At 40.4% G+C, this 17,618-nt stretch overlaps 1 protein-coding gene across 2 annotated transcripts in view; it reads left to right on the top strand.

Annotated features, from left to right (window-relative positions):
* The window catches only part of SBNO1 (strawberry notch homolog 1), a 28,969-nt gene extending 12,532 nt beyond the window's left edge, over window positions 1-16,437 (top strand). For both annotated transcript variants that reach the window (XM_030958640.1, XM_030958641.1), the window contains exons 8-32: window positions 947-1,080; window positions 1,228-1,318; window positions 2,258-2,419; window positions 2,923-3,058; window positions 3,138-3,243; window positions 4,444-4,597; window positions 4,686-4,868; window positions 5,073-5,170; window positions 5,843-5,994; window positions 6,518-6,715; window positions 6,984-7,154; window positions 7,243-7,412; window positions 8,133-8,264; window positions 9,362-9,497; window positions 9,921-10,033; window positions 10,134-10,205; window positions 10,658-10,757; window positions 11,240-11,314; window positions 11,564-11,710; window positions 11,789-11,883; window positions 12,020-12,112; window positions 12,508-12,645; window positions 13,160-13,236; window positions 13,966-14,159; window positions 15,045-16,437. In XM_030958640.1, the coding sequence (XP_030814500.1) occupies window positions 947-1,080; window positions 1,228-1,318; window positions 2,258-2,419; window positions 2,923-3,058; window positions 3,138-3,243; window positions 4,444-4,597; window positions 4,686-4,868; window positions 5,073-5,170; window positions 5,843-5,994; window positions 6,518-6,715; window positions 6,984-7,154; window positions 7,243-7,412; window positions 8,133-8,264; window positions 9,362-9,497; window positions 9,921-10,033; window positions 10,134-10,205; window positions 10,658-10,757; window positions 11,240-11,314; window positions 11,564-11,710; window positions 11,789-11,883; window positions 12,020-12,112; window positions 12,508-12,645; window positions 13,160-13,236; window positions 13,966-14,159; window positions 15,045-15,187 (3,270 nt within the window). In that variant the 3' untranslated portion in view covers window positions 15,188-16,437. The remainder of the gene's footprint in view (window positions 1-946; window positions 1,081-1,227; window positions 1,319-2,257; window positions 2,420-2,922; window positions 3,059-3,137; window positions 3,244-4,443; window positions 4,598-4,685; window positions 4,869-5,072; window positions 5,171-5,842; window positions 5,995-6,517; window positions 6,716-6,983; window positions 7,155-7,242; window positions 7,413-8,132; window positions 8,265-9,361; window positions 9,498-9,920; window positions 10,034-10,133; window positions 10,206-10,657; window positions 10,758-11,239; window positions 11,315-11,563; window positions 11,711-11,788; window positions 11,884-12,019; window positions 12,113-12,507; window positions 12,646-13,159; window positions 13,237-13,965; window positions 14,160-15,044) is intronic.
* Window positions 16,438-17,618: the final 1,181 nt, after the last annotated feature.

Genomic DNA, 17,618 nt, shown 5'->3' with positions numbered 1-17,618 from the left:
AAAAGCTAACAGAGAATTTAAGAAGAAAAACTAAAATCTGACAAGTGCAGCTATGTCAGTTTTACAAGGAGATAAAATAATAAGAGCTTAAAGGTTTGAGTTGCATTAGAAGATGGCAGGTGAGCTTCAGCTGAGATAAATGTGAGGTAATACACCCAGGAAAATTTCCTCTAAACCACTTCCATGATCTTTTAACTGTCTTAGAACATGTTAGTCATTTTTATTTCTCTGAAGTAATTTAATGGCTGCAGCAGCAGCAGGCTGAGAAAGCCAGCCCTCTTTGACATCCATGGGAAGGAATACAGAACAGCACTGGGTGTTATTTTGCTGCTGGGTTAAACTTCAGTGTTCCCACCCCAGATGTGTGTGCAGCACTCTGTGTGCTGGGGAAGGAGGCAGTGGAGTTAGGGGACAACTAAAATGGTCACAGGAGGGAGAAGTTACCTCATGAAAAGAGACTGACACAGCTGGGGCACCTGGGACTGGCAGGGAGAGAAAGGAATGGGAATGAAATCGGGGTTAAGATCATGAAGAAGTGAGTGATACACAAAACCAAAAGCAAAGAAGAAATTGGTGACACTGACAGGAGATTGGTTTAAAATGAGTAGATTGAGAATACTGCATTCCACAGGCTGTGAATGTCTGGGTCTTGCTGCTACAAAAGGCTGTACAGGAGCCTATCAGTGGGTTAGGAAAAGGCACAAAATATTGGACAGATGTTTAGAGCAGTTCTGGTTGCTGAGGCAAGAAAGGGGAGAATGGATCACACAATGCAGTTAGGGGTGCTGTGCTCTCCCTAAATAAAATCCCCTCATCCTGCTTCCAGGAGTTTGCTTGGACCACTGGTCTCCTCCAATAGGATGTTTCTTATGTTTGCTCTTTTCTGACAATCCCCTGTGATGTGTTCTGGAGAATGGGTACAAGTTTTTTGTTCTTTCTCCTACAGCAACATGAAACATTCCTGCCCAATGGAGACAGAGCTGGATTCTTGATAGGTGATGGTGCTGGTGTAGGAAAAGGAAGGACCATAGCTGGAATAATCTATGAAAATTACTTGTTAGGCAGAAAAAGAGCAGTCTGGTAAGTGTGTCAGGATTTGTTAGAGCAGACACTCCAGTGACTCTATGACTTAAATTCAGGGTCATCTGTCTTCTGACAAATGTTCTAGCAACTGGCTGCCTTTGACCTGCTGTGACTTACAGAATGTGCTTTGTTTTGTATCTTCAGGTTTAGCGTGTCAAATGATCTGAAATACGATGCTGAGAGAGATTTGAGAGATATTGGAGCAAAAAACATATTGGTGCATTCATTAAACAAGGTGTGGAAACTTTTTACTATGTACAGTTGAGGCAAACCTTTAGGTACGCTTGTGTGATGAGTTGTGCATGTTGACTGTTTTAAGAGCAAGAATGTACTAATTTCAATAAATTTGCTGTCTAGGTCTTGTTTGACAGGCCTAAATCTTACAAAGAACCACACAGAGCTTTAAGTTAATCATGTAAATAGGCCCCTTGTAGGATAAAGTCTTAGCATGTGTGCTTTTTAAAAAAAATGCGCTTCAAGCCACTACTGACACGACTAGTAGAATATTTTCTAGGAATCGAAATATTCTTTACATCCTTAAAGCTTTGTAGCATTTGAATTTTTTACTTTCTATCTCTCAGTGCACATTTTATATATAATGCTTTTTGTGTGTAATACTTGAATAATGGACCTGCTCAGTGATTTATTAAAGCAGCAGTGGTGTGTGCAGTTATTTTTGGAGACACTGCCTCTGCTCTGGATTAGCTGCTTAAATCATAAAGTGTGATTGCTGGTTGAATTCACTGAACTTAAAAGTTTGGTTTAAGTTGGTATTTTTGCTTTGTGAATTCTTGATTTCCAAAATAAGGCTTTAGAAATCCTCATTTATGGTAGCAGCTGTAAGTACACTCATGGTATTGGCTCTTAAAGGGATACACTGAAACTAAAATCTCAATTGTATTTAAACTAAGGAAACCATGTAGCTGAAGAATGTTGTTGCTAAGCTTTTGAAACCTCAGATTTGGTCTTCCTTAAATCTGTGTTTGAGTACGGCCCTGTATAACCCCTTAACCACATTGCTATCAGCTGTGCCCTGATCATGGTGTGGGGTTATGGGTGGCTCCAAGTGTTCACACCTTTCAGTTTGAGACCACCAGCATCCCTTCATCATCTGGTAGGTGGGATTGAGGAGGGGTCTCTCTTGATTAATTTCTCTAATTTCTATTTATTGCAGTTCAAGTATGGGAAGATTTCTTCCAAACATAATGGAAGTGTGAAGAAAGGTGTCATCTTTGCTACCTATTCTTCCCTTATTGGGGAAAGTCAGTCTGGTGGTAAATACAAAACCAGATTAAAGCAGCTTCTTCACTGGTGTGGTGAAGACTTTGATGGAGTTGTATCCTTTTTCTGGAATTCATTTGATTATAATGAAATTGCTATTTAAACTTATATCTTTAAAGATTTTTAGATATTCTTTTTTTATAATGGCAATCAGTTGTGTGCATGCTCTGACATTACACTTACAGTTTTATAAACTTTGTGCCAAACATATTACCATCAACTTGTTGCTACTCAGCTCTGCTACAAGAGTGAAGTTTGGTTTTTTTCTATATCAAACCTATAAAATTAAACAATTGTCTTTCAGAACTCTAAGTTTACATTAATATTTTTATGGATTTATTTAAATACATATTTGGAGTATCACCAGCATTTTCAAGAACTCTAGTGTGGCAATTTATTATCTAAATATTTTTCCAAGGTTTTTAGTTAAAATGACCAGTTCTGGAGTTTACAATTTCCACCTGTCCCCTATTGTAAGTAGTAGATTTTCTTGCCTTCTGTTCTAGCTCCTCATTCTATGCATTAGTGGGACAAAGCTTTTCCTTAATTACGGTTCAGATCGTGTTTGACGAGTGTCATAAAGCAAAGAATCTGTGTCCTGTTGGTTCATCGAAACCAACAAAAACAGGTCTGGCTGTATTGGAACTTCAAAATAAACTTCCAAAAGCCAGGGTTGTTTATGCCAGTGCCACAGGTATGTACTGCTGGGTTTGTATTAAATGTTTCTGGATGGTTTTGCTGGCACTGGTACAGATTTATGTTTCTCTTTTTAGGTGCATCTGAGCCAAGAAACATGGCATATATGAACCGTCTTGGAATATGGGGTGAAGGAACTCCATTTAGGGAATTCAGTGATTTTATTCAGGCTGTTGAAAGAAGGTAAAGTTTCAAAGACCTACAGCAGAATGCACAGGGTTGTGGCTGACTGTACTCGCAGTTCCTTGTCTTCACTCTCTAGTCCTTTACAAGCATGTCCTGTCACACTAAAAACTGTGGCTTCTAAATCTATCAGAAATGTTATTTATCATAAGTGGTGAAAAATAAGATATTTCCTTTGTTCACAGAAAATTTTGAGAGCTTTAAAAGCTTTCTGGGAAAAGAGGCCTCTCGAAAATGTGGGTGTTAGGAAAGCAAAATACTTTGCTGCTCCCCATGAAAACATCCTGTATTGTAGTGAGTATGCTGTGTAGTTAATGGCTCCCTATTTGTAGAAGGCCTCTAATGTTTATGCATTCATCTTAGGCAATTTAACAGGAGGAAATCTTGTGCTTGTTGGCATAAGAACCCGGTTCAGGGAAATTCTTTGTGCTGTTACAAGGTACTTGGTGTTTCAGAACATACTAATAATACTGAATGCGAGGGGTCAGGAGAAAAGGCCTCTGCCGCATTCTGTGGTGGGTGAGCATCTTGCTTTGCCTACTCAAAAAGAATTTTGAACACTTCCGAATGCCACAATAGGGTTTAGGATACATCTTGTTTACCATCTACATGATGTGTGGTTTTTCTGGACTTTGCAAGTGTAGCCTCTCTTCATTACTGGGTGCATATCAAAGAAATAATAATGAAGTTAGAGCCCCAAGCCTGTGAGTAGCAGTCAGCTGTTTTGCAGGTGACTTCTGTGCTCTCAAGGTGTGTTGCTGTTGAAGAGAACTGAAGTTACTTACTAATTAAATAATTTTCATGTCAGCATAAATCTGAATAACTTAAAATGGTTTGTATTATTTCAAATCATTAGCAGTTTATAAAATTAGAATGCAAGAATTTGCTGATATTTGGACCAACCTTGTTATCCAGTTCAAATTTATAAGTTAACTGTCTCCTAATCCATCCTAGGTAATTTGGGAAAAAAGTAACTGAGTTTTACCTCTTGGATCCACTTAACATTTACAAAGCGGGCATACAGTTTTCTGTAAATTTTATAGTAAAGACTAAATTTCAAATTATTTCAAAAACATATTCCTCCAGATTTATAAGCTGTTTTTTTTCTAATGTACTTGGGGTTGTGTTTTGAGGCTTTTTTTTAACAAATCCTTGCTCTTGAAAATTCTAATGTGGACTTAAATTGTTCCTTTATTGTAGAGGTGTTGGTGCCATGGAAATAGTTGCTATGGATATGAAGCTGAGAGGAATGTACATAGCCAGACAGTTGAGTTTTTCAGGTGTAACTTTCAAAATCGACGAAGTTCTGCTCTCACAGGAATATGTTAAAATGTACAATAAATCTGTCAAACTGGTAAGAACCCCTTTTTAAATTTGCTTTCTCTGTTGAGTTCTGAGAGGGTGGAGTTGGTGGAAATTTGAATGCTCCTTTTCTTGTTCAGTGGGTCAGTGCTCGAGAGAGGTTTCAGCAAGCGGCCGATCTCATCGATGCCGAGCAGCGCATGAAGAAATCCATGTGGGGTCAGTTCTGGTCAGCTCACCAGAGGTTTTTCAAATATCTTTGCATAGCCTCAAAGGTGAAGAGGGTGGTGCAGCTGGCTCGGGAAGAAATCAAGAATGGCAAAGTAAGTTGATCAAGACTAATTTTTAATCGATTTGTCTTAAATGTAAAGCTATTAAATTAAATTTATATATATATAATACAAATATTTTCAGCCATAGTAGGAGCATGCTTTTGTACTTCATGGTATCTAATGAGCGGAAATTCAGGCCAAATAAACTTACAGCTCAGTCATAGTGACAGTGTCTGGTATTCATTTGTCCTTCAGTGTGTTGTCATTGGCCTGCAGTCGACAGGAGAAGCAAGAACATTGGAAGCTTTGGAGGAAGGTGGTGGGGAACTGAATGACTTTGTTTCTACAGCAAAGTAAGACTGAATTTTAAAACTGTACTTTACAAAACTAACTTTCATCCAGCTTAGTGTGTGTAGTCATTTGCCCTTCTGTGTGTCAAATGTGCATCAGTGCACAGAAGGTTGGGAGTCCTTTAATAGTGATGTTCTTTATTGAAGCTGCCTGTACCTAAAATCTGGCAGCGCTGCTCAGGTGAGGCCCTGATTGTCTCCTGGTTCTCCTGGCATTCCAGACTGATGTTTTAAGGTGTGAACAGCTCATACTGTTCTCAAACTGGGAGGATGGGGAGACCTGCCAAGTGTGTGCTGCATTTATACCAGAGCAAGTTACAGACCATGACTTCCTCTTTGATCAGAGGGACCAGAGCCAATCCCAAGGCTGCCTTGCTGAAAAATCTTAATTTATTAACTTAATATTTTACTTGAATTGGGCAATAAAAAAATGTCAGTAGCAATGCCACTTGTTACCAAAAACCAAATTTAACAGGTTGTAACAGTGCTGTAAAAGAGATGTGTCCTACTTTTAAGCAAGTGACAAATACAGTAATGTGAGTGATAATACAGAGAGTGCCCAACTGCACTCACAAGGAGTCATTCTTCAGAGACGTCAAAGAAGCTGTTCAATGTTACAGGTTTGTACTTTGAATAAATGCAAATTCCACTGAGCAACCCTTTTTTCTTAAACAGAGGAGTATTCCAGTCTCTTATTGAGAAGCACTTTCCAGCTCCTGACAGGAAGAAGCTGTTCAGCTTGTTGGGAATTGACTTGACTGCTCAAAGTAATAACAATTCACCCCGGGACAGCCCTTGCAAGGAGAACAAAGTAAAGAAACGAAAAGGTAATGCTGGACTTCCTACACTAATGCCACAGTGAAAATGGCAACTTCTGAGCTGCCTGAGAGTGAACTTTGTGTGGGGAAAAAAGGAATTTCTGTACAGTTGTCCTTGAAAGAGAGTGTATTGCAGATCTCTTAAGGCTAGAGGTTGCCATTAATAGATATTATATTTCTGATAAGCAACATAACCCGTAAATTTTAATTAATTTTGCTCAAAATTGGGTTGATCTGCTATGGAACTATATCCCAAAATGCCTTGTCTGAGTCAGATCACTTCCTGAAGTAGTCACTCAAGTAACTTTCTTTATCTTGAGGCTCAATGAAGAGAAGCCTAATACCACCCTCTTCCCAAACTGATAATCTTAAAAACTTGGGAGAGAGGTCTTGCTTAAAGCCTAGATTCTTTCAAAAGGTTCTGTTTTCAAAAGTTGAATATTTTTCTAGTTTGTGTGGTAAAACAGACCTCAGAGTGTATAGACTGCAAAGTTTAAACCAACTTCTCTTTCTTGTGGGATGATGGAATTAGGTGAAGAAATAAGCAGAGAAGCCAAAAAAGCCCGCAAAACAGGTGGCCTTGCAGGGAGCAGCTCTGATGAGAGTGAAAGTGAGTCTGATGCTTCAGACAATGAAGAAAGTGACAATGAGAGCTCCAAATTTTTGAGTTCTGGAGACGATGATGACTTCAACCCTTTCAGAGATGAATCCAGTGAAGATGATGAAGATGGTAAGGCAGTTAAGTGTTTCATCAAGAAAGTGGCTGTATTTGCAGAGAGTAAGCAGAAGGTCTTCCCAGACATTCCAGGGAGCCACAGATGAGTGTTTACTAAGCAGGTAGTTTAGTTCCAGTGATGTGGAATTAGTAGTATGTGAAATTAGATTTTTGTACACTGGAATTCAGACTTTTGTAAGTCACTTTATGCAATGAGAATGTATTTGTTTCAAAGGGATGGATGGCTGCTTAGTAAATGTTTGAAATTTTTATTTAACTTCAGATCCCTGGTTGATTAGAAAAGAGCATAAAAAAAATAAAGAAAAGAAAAAGAAGAAAAGCATAGACCCAGATTCTATTCAAAGTGCCTTACTAGCCTCTGGTCTGGGATCCAAACGACCCAGCTGCTTCACTTCCACTGTTGGAACCACCACTTCTAGTACCAACACGTCTGGTAAGAGCAGCTTTCTTTGATGTTGATTCATTTCCTAGCAGTTAGGCAATAAAATTCTAAATCTCAAAGAGTCTGTCTTAACTTTCAGCAAACAGTAACACAAACAGCAGCTTTGTAACGAGTCAGGATGCTGTTGAAAGGGCCCAACAAATGAAAAAAGAACTGCTGGATAAACTGGAAAAGCTGGCTGAAGATCTTCCACCTAATACACTGGATGAGCTTATAGATGAACTGGGTGGTCCTGAAAATGTTGCAGAGGTAGGCTGGTGATCACATATAAAGAAAAAAAGTATGTTTTTAAAGAGGTTGTTTATCAGTTTTAGACAGTGATCTCAGGAATGAGAGCAGAAGTTACTCTGCTGATGCCTCTTGAATGAAAGAGAAATTTGAATATTGTGTTAGGATACAGGGGGAGCTCTGAGTGGATGAACACATTATTTCTGAGATTTGATAGCTTCTGGCTGGGTAAATCACACCATTTTCTTTTGTTTTACTGAGGTCTGTTTCTCTGACTGGCTGTAGTCAATTTGCTGCTGGTGTGTATTAAACAGACAGGAGCTTTAGCTCATCCTCCAAGGCAGTGGAGATCAAGAACCTTTATGTGTTGATGAAAAGCCTGATTAATTAATCTCTCAAGAACTTCAGAAAAATGTCTTTAAATTACCTGTTTTTATCAAGTAGCAGCATCAGTGTGATTTAAAAGACCCTGTTAAAATCAGTGGCAGCCTAAGCTGTCTGTTTAGCTTATTTTCTTAGTGCTGCTGGTAAATCCCTTATGAACAGTGGCATAATACAACATCATTTCTACACAGATTTGCTCTGTCACATTCCACATAGCAGATAATAGTAGTTTTGCACTCAGAGTAAATTACTGAGCACTTTAATGTGGGTACATGGATAAATAATGCTGCTTGGAGCTTTTGGTGCTGGGGTGGTTTTGGCGTTGCCCCCCTGAGGTTGTGTTCCCTCCCTCGGAAGATGACGGGCCGCAAAGGCAGAGTGGTGAGCAACGACGATGGCAGCATCTCCTACGAGTCACGCTCTGAACTCGATGTGCCCGTTGAAATCCTGAACATCACAGAGAAGCAGAGGTTCATGGATGGAGATAAGGTAATCTTTGAGAGAGAGACTGTAGACAAATGTGCCAGATGCCATAGTAACTCTAAGCTATTCACCAGTGACTGGCAGGTAGCGTAAGTAAGTTCCATTTAAGAAGCGCTTTGCTGGTTTGTTTTTCAAACCAGTGTGTTTAAAGGTCAGCCTGTAGTTTGGGTGACCTCTGAGGCCCCATGTGCCAAACTGTAAGCTGGCACCTTCAAGCTGGTTTTGTAAAACAGTATGTGTTTACAAGGCAGATTTGTGATTCATATCTTTGATTCGTTGATCTGGGTCACTGTGCACCTCCCCTTCCAGGAGGAAATAATTAAATTGGGAAGTGGTGAAGACCACTGTATGAAAACTGACAGTGAGGGGTGAAGGGAAAAGATGGGGCCTGTTAACCTTAACAAGGATTGAGAAGTCACACTTGGAGGAGTGGTGACTTCTGCCCTTAATGTTGCACTCTGAAAGAAAATCCTGACCTGAATAATGGTAGAATTGCATCTGATAAAAGTGGGGGGAGAAAGCCCTTCCTAGTGGTTCACTTAGGCTGTGCTGCCACAAGAGGGCAAATGGAGTAAATGTCCCTGTGGATGGAACTTGTGTGGTCCTTTGTGACACTTGAGGGTAAAAACTCTGGTTCCTGTAAGTGATTTGTGCACAGTCCAAACATTTACATTCTTTCAAGGCAAATGGATTGAGGCACTGGAATGGCTAGATCCTCTTCCCTGTACAGCCTTAGCAGCAATATTTTGTCTTTTCTGGTGTTTGCTATTGGAGCAAACCTGTGTCCCTCCCCTTTTCCTTCAGAGTACAGACCAGTGTCAGGGAGATCTGCCCTCTGGGATGGCAAATCTTTGTTTGCACAGAGAGTTGTTGTTGAAAAGTAAAGCAAAACCCCCTCTTTTTACTCAGAAAAGTTCATTAGCATTTCTAACTCTGATATAGAAAGCCACACCTTTGCTGCCCTCCCCCTGCCTTGTGAGTAACAGTGAAATCATTCCAGACCCATGTTTGGTAATAGTTGTAAAACAATACTTTTTTTTTTTTTGAAACTGAAGCTTGATCTTGGATTTATTGCTAACTAAGAGCTCTTTTCTCCATCATAGAACATTGCCATCATCTCAGAGGCTGCCAGCTCTGGTATCTCACTGCAAGCAGACCGCAGGGCCAAGAACCAGAGGCGGAGGGTCCACATGACCCTGGAGCTGCCGTGGAGCGCGGACAGAGCAATCCAGCAGTTTGGTAAAGCACTCACTGTGTCCTGAGCAGCAGACTCAGGAATGATAACTGAACTTGCTGCTAACGTGGAGAATCAGATGGAGCAGGCATCCTCCTAAGGACCCCTCCAGTCTCTTGTACCCATGAACAGAATCAGCTTTATCTGTGGTTGTAGCTAATGGTCTTGAAAGCTTTGAAAGAGACCTCACAAACAAGCCTAGGCTGCAGCTTTGGAGTTTCATTCACATATGAAGTGTCTTTCTAGAAGTTGTCACAATTTTTAGAGTATCTCTGTGGTACCTTCTGTTTGCTGTATTGCAGCAGAAACTAATTTTAAGCAGGATTAAGTTCTACCTTTTTTCACTGCTCTTCACAGTTCACATTTTATTTAAAATATTCAGTGAAATAGAATTTATCTAATTTACGTGCTTCTACTTAATTATACAGGAAGAACTCATAGATCCAACCAAGTGACTGCTCCAGAGTATGTGTTCCTCATTTCTGAACTGGCAGGAGAGCAAAGATTTGCATCTATAGTTGCAAAAAGACTGGAGAGTTTGGTAAGATGTTTCAAGAGGTCTGATCCTTCCTTTGAGAAAATACAACTTAGATTTCTTTTTCTTAAAAGTTGTATTTAATGACAATGATGTGTCTTAACAGGGAGCCCTAACCCACGGGGACAGACGGGCCACAGAAACTCGAGACCTCAGCAGATTCAATTTTGACAACAAGGTGACAATTCTATTTCTGTTGGGTAACTCATGCTGTGGTGCTTATTCCACAGATGACCTGTTGAGGAAGGTTCCTCTCCATCCCTTACCTTTAACTCTGTCCCTTGCTGATGGCAGGCCTCTTTCTGTAACCCATAATTGTGTTTATGAAGCCGTGTGGAACACACATGTGTAAATCACTTTTCTGCTCTTGCAAACAATCAAAGTCTTTAGTAAATGGTGTGTGTCCTTTAAGCCACAATGAAAGATTAATTTGGCAGTTCTAATTAAAAATTAAGACTGGGCTGTTTTCAGTTATAAACTGCACTACATAAAGGTGATAAACAATTCCCTTTGCTATTGCACAGAAAAGCTTTTAATTGTGAATTATAAATACCTGTTAAACCATGTGTGCCTGGAGCTGTGGCACAAACACTGGATGGCACTGACAGAACATCTTTCTTTTTTACACAGTATGGCAGAAATGCTCTGGAGATTGTTATGAAATCCATTGTGAACTTGGACTCCCCAATGGTCTCACCTCCTCCTGATTTTCCTGGAGACTTCTTCAAAGGTAAGGCTGTGATAGCTGCCTTTTGGTCCTTCTCCACTACACAGAAATTGGAAATACTGCTAGAGCTGTAAAACATTGTTACAATTTAAAATGATCAGCTGAGACAGATGGGAGTAAACGCCCAGTGAGAGTCTGTGCACGTTGCTTGAATGTTGAAGTTCACACTTGAAACCAGATCTGTGAACTCTCAGTGTGAGGAATGTTCTGTATCTGCCTGGCCAGTGTATTATAAACAGATTTTTATCTTTATTTTCCCATTGCCTTTTGGAACTGTTCTCATGCATGGTGCCATTGGTTTCCTGCGGGGACAGAAGGCAAAGCTGTGTCTTGGTTATTGATGTATTAGGTAGAAACTGCAATAATGGGAAGTGAGGGGTGTCAGAGGCTTTGGAATCAGATCCTATAGCTCAACAAGCTGTTACTTTACTGGGTTATTTTTAGATGGCAAAGCAGCTATGATTGAACTTCTTTCTCTTTCCTAGATGTTCGTCAAGGATTGATTGGTGTAGGCTTGATAAATGTAGAAGACAGATCTGGAATACTGACCCTTGATAAAGGTACTTGGGTGTTCAGTGTATCTGTAGAATGTCCCTGGGAGCATCTTATGTCACAACAGTGGGTTCCCAGCAGCAGAACTGAATTTGTAACTATCTAAAAAGTGACCTTTTTGAAGAACTTAATGTTTTCTGCATTTCTGAAAGATTGTATTTAAATGGTATTTGTAAGGCTTTGAATACTGATTGAGGGCTTGTGGTTATCAAAGTTAATCTTTGCCCTAATACATGTATTTCTTACTCTTTTTTAAGATTACAACAATATAGGGAAATTTCTGAATCGAATTCTTGGCATGGAAGTCCATCAGCAGAATGCTTTGTTCCAGTACTTCTCTGACACGTTAAATGCAGTTATTCAAAATGCTAAAAAGAATGGAAGATATGACATGGGCATCTTAGGTGAGTAAATCATTTCACAATGCTCTTGAACTTCAATGAGAACAGAGCAACAGAATAAAACTCTGCTTTCCTTTTCAGATTTGGGCTCTGGGGATGAGAAGGTGAGGAAGGCAGATGTTAAGAAATTTTTAACTCCTGGATATTCTACCTCTGGACATGTAGAGCTGTACACAGTAAGTTTATTCCTTTATCATCTCTGTAGGAACTAATAACATTTGCCAGTAAGTTTTTACAATGTATTGAGTCCCCAGGTGTGTAACTATTTGAAAGTTGTTCCCACTCAAATACCCCTGCACTGCTCTCTTGTAGATCAGTGTGGAGAGAGGAATGTCTTGGGATGAGGCAACAAAGATCTGGGCAGAACAAACAGGTCCAGATGATGGATTTTATTTATCACTACAGGTGAGATTCTTCTGTCTCTTGCATTATGTTCAGAGGTTTTGGGGTTTGAAAAACTTACTTGTTCAGTTCTGCAAAATACATTGAGTCTTACATTAATTTTAATGTTAAGGTTTTTATAACACTGAGTATTAAATTCTTCCTTTTATTTCCTCAGGATATTTCCTGATAGGAATATGGGCCCAAATTAATAGCTCTTATTTAAACCTCCACCAGGAAATTGTAGTTTCACTGTGAGGTTCATGTGGATTACTGTGTTCTAGAGGGGTATTACTGTCCTTGGTTGTACTATTACACACTCTTATTCCTCTGTAAAGAGCACAGTGTGGAATCACTTCAGCAGATAATTTCATCATGTGTTAATTCAGGAAGTTTTTGGTTTGTCTTTTTTTTTCCAGATAAGAAATAACAAGAAAACAGCAATTCTAGTGAAAGAAGTGAATCCTAAAAAGAAGCTTTTTTTGATATACAGACCAAATACTGGGAAACAACTCAAACTAGAAACATGTGCAGACCTGAAAAAGAAATATAAGAAGGTAACCATTAAAGTTGTGCTTGTTTTTTAACTTAGAAAAGTTTGAAAATAATTATAAGGGCTTTATTTTTTTTGTATTTATGTATAATTTTGACGAGTCAAAAAGTAGGCTTCTTTCTCCAGAACAGAGCTTTTATTTGGGTCTTTTTTAGCAGGTCTACATGATTTTAGCATTCCTATATCCATTTCTGAATTCCTTTCTGAATATAAATTATCTGTGGTGTGGTAATAAAAAATGAGGTTCCTTAGGGTCTAGCATGTGTTGAATTTGCAAGAATTTAAGGAAACTCTCATCAAGTGGATTATTGAAAAAACTCTGAGGTTTCTCTGTTTAAGCATTTTGCTCATCCTTTGCGATGGATAATTTCAAATTATTATAATGTAGGATGCTGTACCTCTGTACACCATCCTGATGCTGGTGCTCCCTCCTTTCTCATGATAACAACCAAATTGGTTTTCTTTTATGTAAGTTTTGATGTGTTTTACTTCATTCCCACTTTGGATGATTCTTGCAGGTACCTTCTGAGGATGCTCTGCCACACTGGCTGGAGCAGTACAACTCCTCTGCAGACACCTGCACCCATGCCTACTGGTCAGTGTTTGTGCTTTAACTTCTGCTATTTCACTTTGGACTGGTTTATCAACTGCTCTTCTTCTGTCCCTCGTAAAGCCTTGTGTTTCTTGTGTAAGGGAAGTTGCCACATGACCAGTCAAATGACCCAACTTATGAGTGAAAACATTGAGCTTTGCACTTGCCCTGAAGTCCCAATACATAAGATGAGTGTTAATGTATAAATTACACTCAGAGGGACTCAGGAGTAGCTTGTGCTTGAAGTGTCTTCATCTCTTCTGTTATTGTAGTCTGATAGTTCAAATGTTATTGGGGGAATGTTTGGAGATGAGATGGATGTCAGAAACAGCTGTTCCTCCTCTGCTGCCTCCTGTGTGGCTGAACTCAGCTGGTGGCTGAATTCCTGAGTAACTGCATAACTGGTAGAAGTTTCAGATTAGTATTGGAGCTTCTGAAGTACCCTGATCAGATACCAGTGTCCTGTAATGTACTTCGGCTCTCAGGTGACCTCAGTGATGGTATCTTTGACTCAAAGCTCTGTCTGTGCATTTTGTAGATGGTGCTTAACTAGGCCAGCCATTCCCAAAGCTTTACCATCATCTGTTCTCAAAATGTCCTTCCCTTTGTGTGTGTGTGCGCAGTCCTTGCCCGACTTTGAATGCACACTAAATAACCACAGGTCTTATTGTCAATGAAATGAGATCCTTTTGTTTGCAGAATGGTTTTGAAAGCTTTTCTCCCTGCCTGCAGGAGAGGCAACTGCAAGAAGGCAGGCCTGGGGCTGGTCTGTGAGGTGGGGCTGCGCTGCAGAACCTACTACGTGCTGTGTGGCTCCGTGCTGAGCGTGTGGACGAAGGTGGAAGGAGTGCTGGCCTCCGTCAGTGGCACCAACGTCAAAATGCAAATCGTGCGCCTGAGGACAGAGGATGGGCAGAGGATCGTAGGTGGGTGCCTGGGCTGCTCCTCTGCTGCCCCTTAGAGCAGGGGTTGGCTCTGACTGCTCAGTGGCTCTGTGCTGGCAGCCACGTGGCTGAGTTTGGGTAAAGGTGTTTAAAAGAGAGCAGGTTTGTCTGCTGTGGAGGGGCAGAAGTGCAGCTGTAGAAATCTAGAATACAGTATATTGAGGAGGTTAATAAAGGCAGGTTTCTTTTTCAGCCGGGCTTTGGAGCACTTAATCTCAGTTCTTTGGTTTACTGCAGCAAAAATGTTGTGCACAGCCTGCTCCAGCCAAGGTTCTCTGACATCATAATGGCTCCACTTTTCCCCCCACTTTTGGCAATTAACAGTAGGCCTTCGAAATAATTGTTTTCGTTGTTTTTGAGCTACTGAAAGTGTGTAGAATGACTTCAAGATGATTGTCTCTTGACTAAACCTCATAGTGGAGCCCTCAAAACAGGGTCCTCAGAAACCAAACTCTCCAAATGTTTTGTTAAATGTGGACTTGCTGTGGATGTGCCAATATCATGGCAGCTCCTCCTCTAGTACCACTTTCCTAGGATGTTGGAAGTAGGTTTTTCCATGCTTAAACTTTCATGATGATGTAACTTCTGTGAGACTAGAAAAGCAAAAATAGCTGACTTCTCATGACAGCAGGTAACATGAGAATAAATTTTGTTGTCAGGCAAAATGAGAACTTCTTTCTCTTGCTTCACAACCTAAAGGATGTGAAGGACTGAGGAGCAGGACTCGTGGCTGTGCTGATTAGACTTGACATCAGAACAGTCATTATTGAATGTTGCATAAATTAAAGGTTGCCATCATCAGCCTGAGCTCTTAACGAACACAACTGATGGTGTTTTATGAAACCATTGATGTGTTGCTGTTCTCAGGTTTGATCATTCCTGCAAATTGTGTGTCGCCCCTTGTGAACCTCCTGTCGACGTCCGACCAGTCGCAGCAGCTCGCAGTGCAGCAGCAGCAGATCTGGCAGCAGCACCACCCCCAGAGCATCACCAACCTCAACAACGCATGAGAGGACAAGCTACAGGTGTTGACTTTGGTGTTTGAGGAAAAGGCTGTAAAAGCATATCACTTGCATAAAAATCAGGGACAGATTCCAAAGAAATATAACTTTTTCAGTTCAGTTGTGTCTCAAATACTTTGGGAATAAAGAGATCTAAAAAGGTTGGTAGAACTGAAAGCCAGCAGTTGTTTATGGTGGTGCATCTGTCTTTCCTTATGCTCTCTGTAGTGCTTCCTGTTTGCTTTTACTTTTGGCCTTTTAAGCTACAAACCACAATTTGTTTGAAAATGCTTGAAAATCCCCAAGCAGGCTTTATTTTTATCTTGTCATACAGTGCTCAGGGTTTAACGCAGTGCATCGATGCCATTGCTGTGGGAGATCTCGAATGCATGTATTGAGTATATATATAGAAAATATATATTGGGTTTTTCTCTTCAATTTGAGTTTATAAAAGCATGAAACCTAGAGGTTGCACATCATGCATTCAGGTTCCTTCCCAGTTTCTGTTTGACAGTGCATGTCTTTGGAAACGGGCATGGACGGCATAAACACACGAGACAGGAATTCAGAGAGAAACACAATCTTAGTTGTACAGCATTGGTTATTGCATTTTTATAGTGTTTATACCCAGGTGTTGCATTTTTTCTGGTTCTCTCCTGGGAGTTATATATTTGAGTCTACAACATGTTCTTTTTGTGATAAACATCTTAAATTAAAATTAGTTCATTTTTAATGTATTAATGGTATTCCTAATGTGTACTGCAAAGATGGCTGGATGCCTGTTTTCCTTAAATTGAAGCATTTCCTTAATCTGAGGTGGTTATGGAAACTTAAGTGCAAATTCACTTCCATCTCGCATACAATCTTATATTTTTTACTTCATTAACATAATTTAATTTGTCACTTTTAAGATGAAACCTTACTTGAGCTGTAAATTAGAGAATGGGAAACACTTGAGGGTTCCGCTGTATGTGCTGTTTCTGTTATGTTTAATATGTTGTAAGACATTGTAGAGTTTATCTGGAGCTGTTTAAAAGAAATTGTAATGTACAAATGTGAATAGTCACTTATCTATAATATGGGTAAGTTTTGTTTTGCCTATAATAGTAGATGTTTATAAGAAAGTGAAGGACAATGTTTGTCATTTCTTGCTTGCACAGGTTGCACTATTGAAAAATTGAGATTGTATAAACCTGTCCAAAAAACTACAAGATAATGATCTTGTAGATGTCAAATAAAAGTTATTGTACTAACAAGAAGTGGAGTCTTGTTTAGGCAATCACCATATTCCAAAAAAACTAACACGTCTGTACAATTGGAATTGGACAGGACTTGGCATGTTCCTGCTCTAACCAGGCTTCTGTCTTGCAGCCCAAATCTCTCGGCTGAACTCGCTAATGAGGCAAGAGCTAAACTCTGTCTAAAGCTCCCTGTGTGTTTTAAGGAAGGCTCAGCTCAGTTCCAGAGCAGGATGGCTGCAGGTGTGGCACCTCTGAAGCGCTCGGTGAGCCACTCAAGGGTCAGAAGGAGTGGGGCAGAAGAAGGGGCTTCCCTTATGGAATTATCCCTTATTTATTCCATAAATCCCTTATGGAATTATTGCTCCTGAGGCTCAGTTAATGTGAAGCTCAGTGTGGTCACCAAGGGAAGGAGGGAAGGCAGACCTGACAGGGAAGGAAGTTTGCCCAATTCCCTCAGGCCCAGCCTGAAGTGGTCAGGAGGGATGAATCCCCTGCTCCTGCTTGGGATAACTGGAACTGCAGATCTGGAATAAATCCCCTGCTCCCCATGTGCTGCTGCACCTCTGTAAATCCCTGGGATGCAGGTGCTCAGTGCTGGGGGATCCTCAGTCTGCTGGGAGCAGGGGAGGGGAGTTGAGCACTGTCATACATAGCACTGGCAAACTCTAGAGCACAGGGTGTGGGGGAGGCTGTTCCTGTGCTCTGTACCCACCAGGGGATGGATTTGGCACCCATTCCAGGAGCAGGGCTGGGATTTTGAGGAGTGTGTTGACAGATTACTACTGCAGCAGACAGCAAACCAAACTGCCAGTAACGACAGGCTGTGTGTGGCTGCTGCTTAATTGTTACTTGCTGTAGAAACTTCTGCCATCTGAGATGGTGACATAACATTTTAGGTCTTGATCCTCAGTAAAATAGTTCTGAAAGTGGTAGACTCACAATTAGTGATTTTAAATTTTTTTTAATAATGATTTAAATACACTCAGTTCCTAAGTGCTCTTCTCAGCCTGGTGTGCTTGCTTTGATTGTTGGGATGAGCAGATCTGATATTCCCTGTATTGATGAGCAAACAGCACTATTTTGCTTCAACCTTTTAAACTTCCCATGGACTTTGTGTCCCCCGGAGGGGAAAAAAACTGACAGTACTTCCAAGATCCATAAGAACTGTTCCTGTTCCAGAAATCCATTCCTCTACTTGC

The sequence above is a fragment of the Camarhynchus parvulus genome, chromosome 15 (genome assembly GCF_901933205.1).
Source record: "Camarhynchus parvulus chromosome 15, STF_HiC, whole genome shotgun sequence".
Lineage (NCBI taxonomy): Eukaryota > Metazoa > Chordata > Aves > Passeriformes > Thraupidae > Camarhynchus > Camarhynchus parvulus.
The sequence above is the reverse complement of the archived record's forward strand: the minus strand, read 5'-3'. Positions and strand labels throughout refer to the sequence as shown.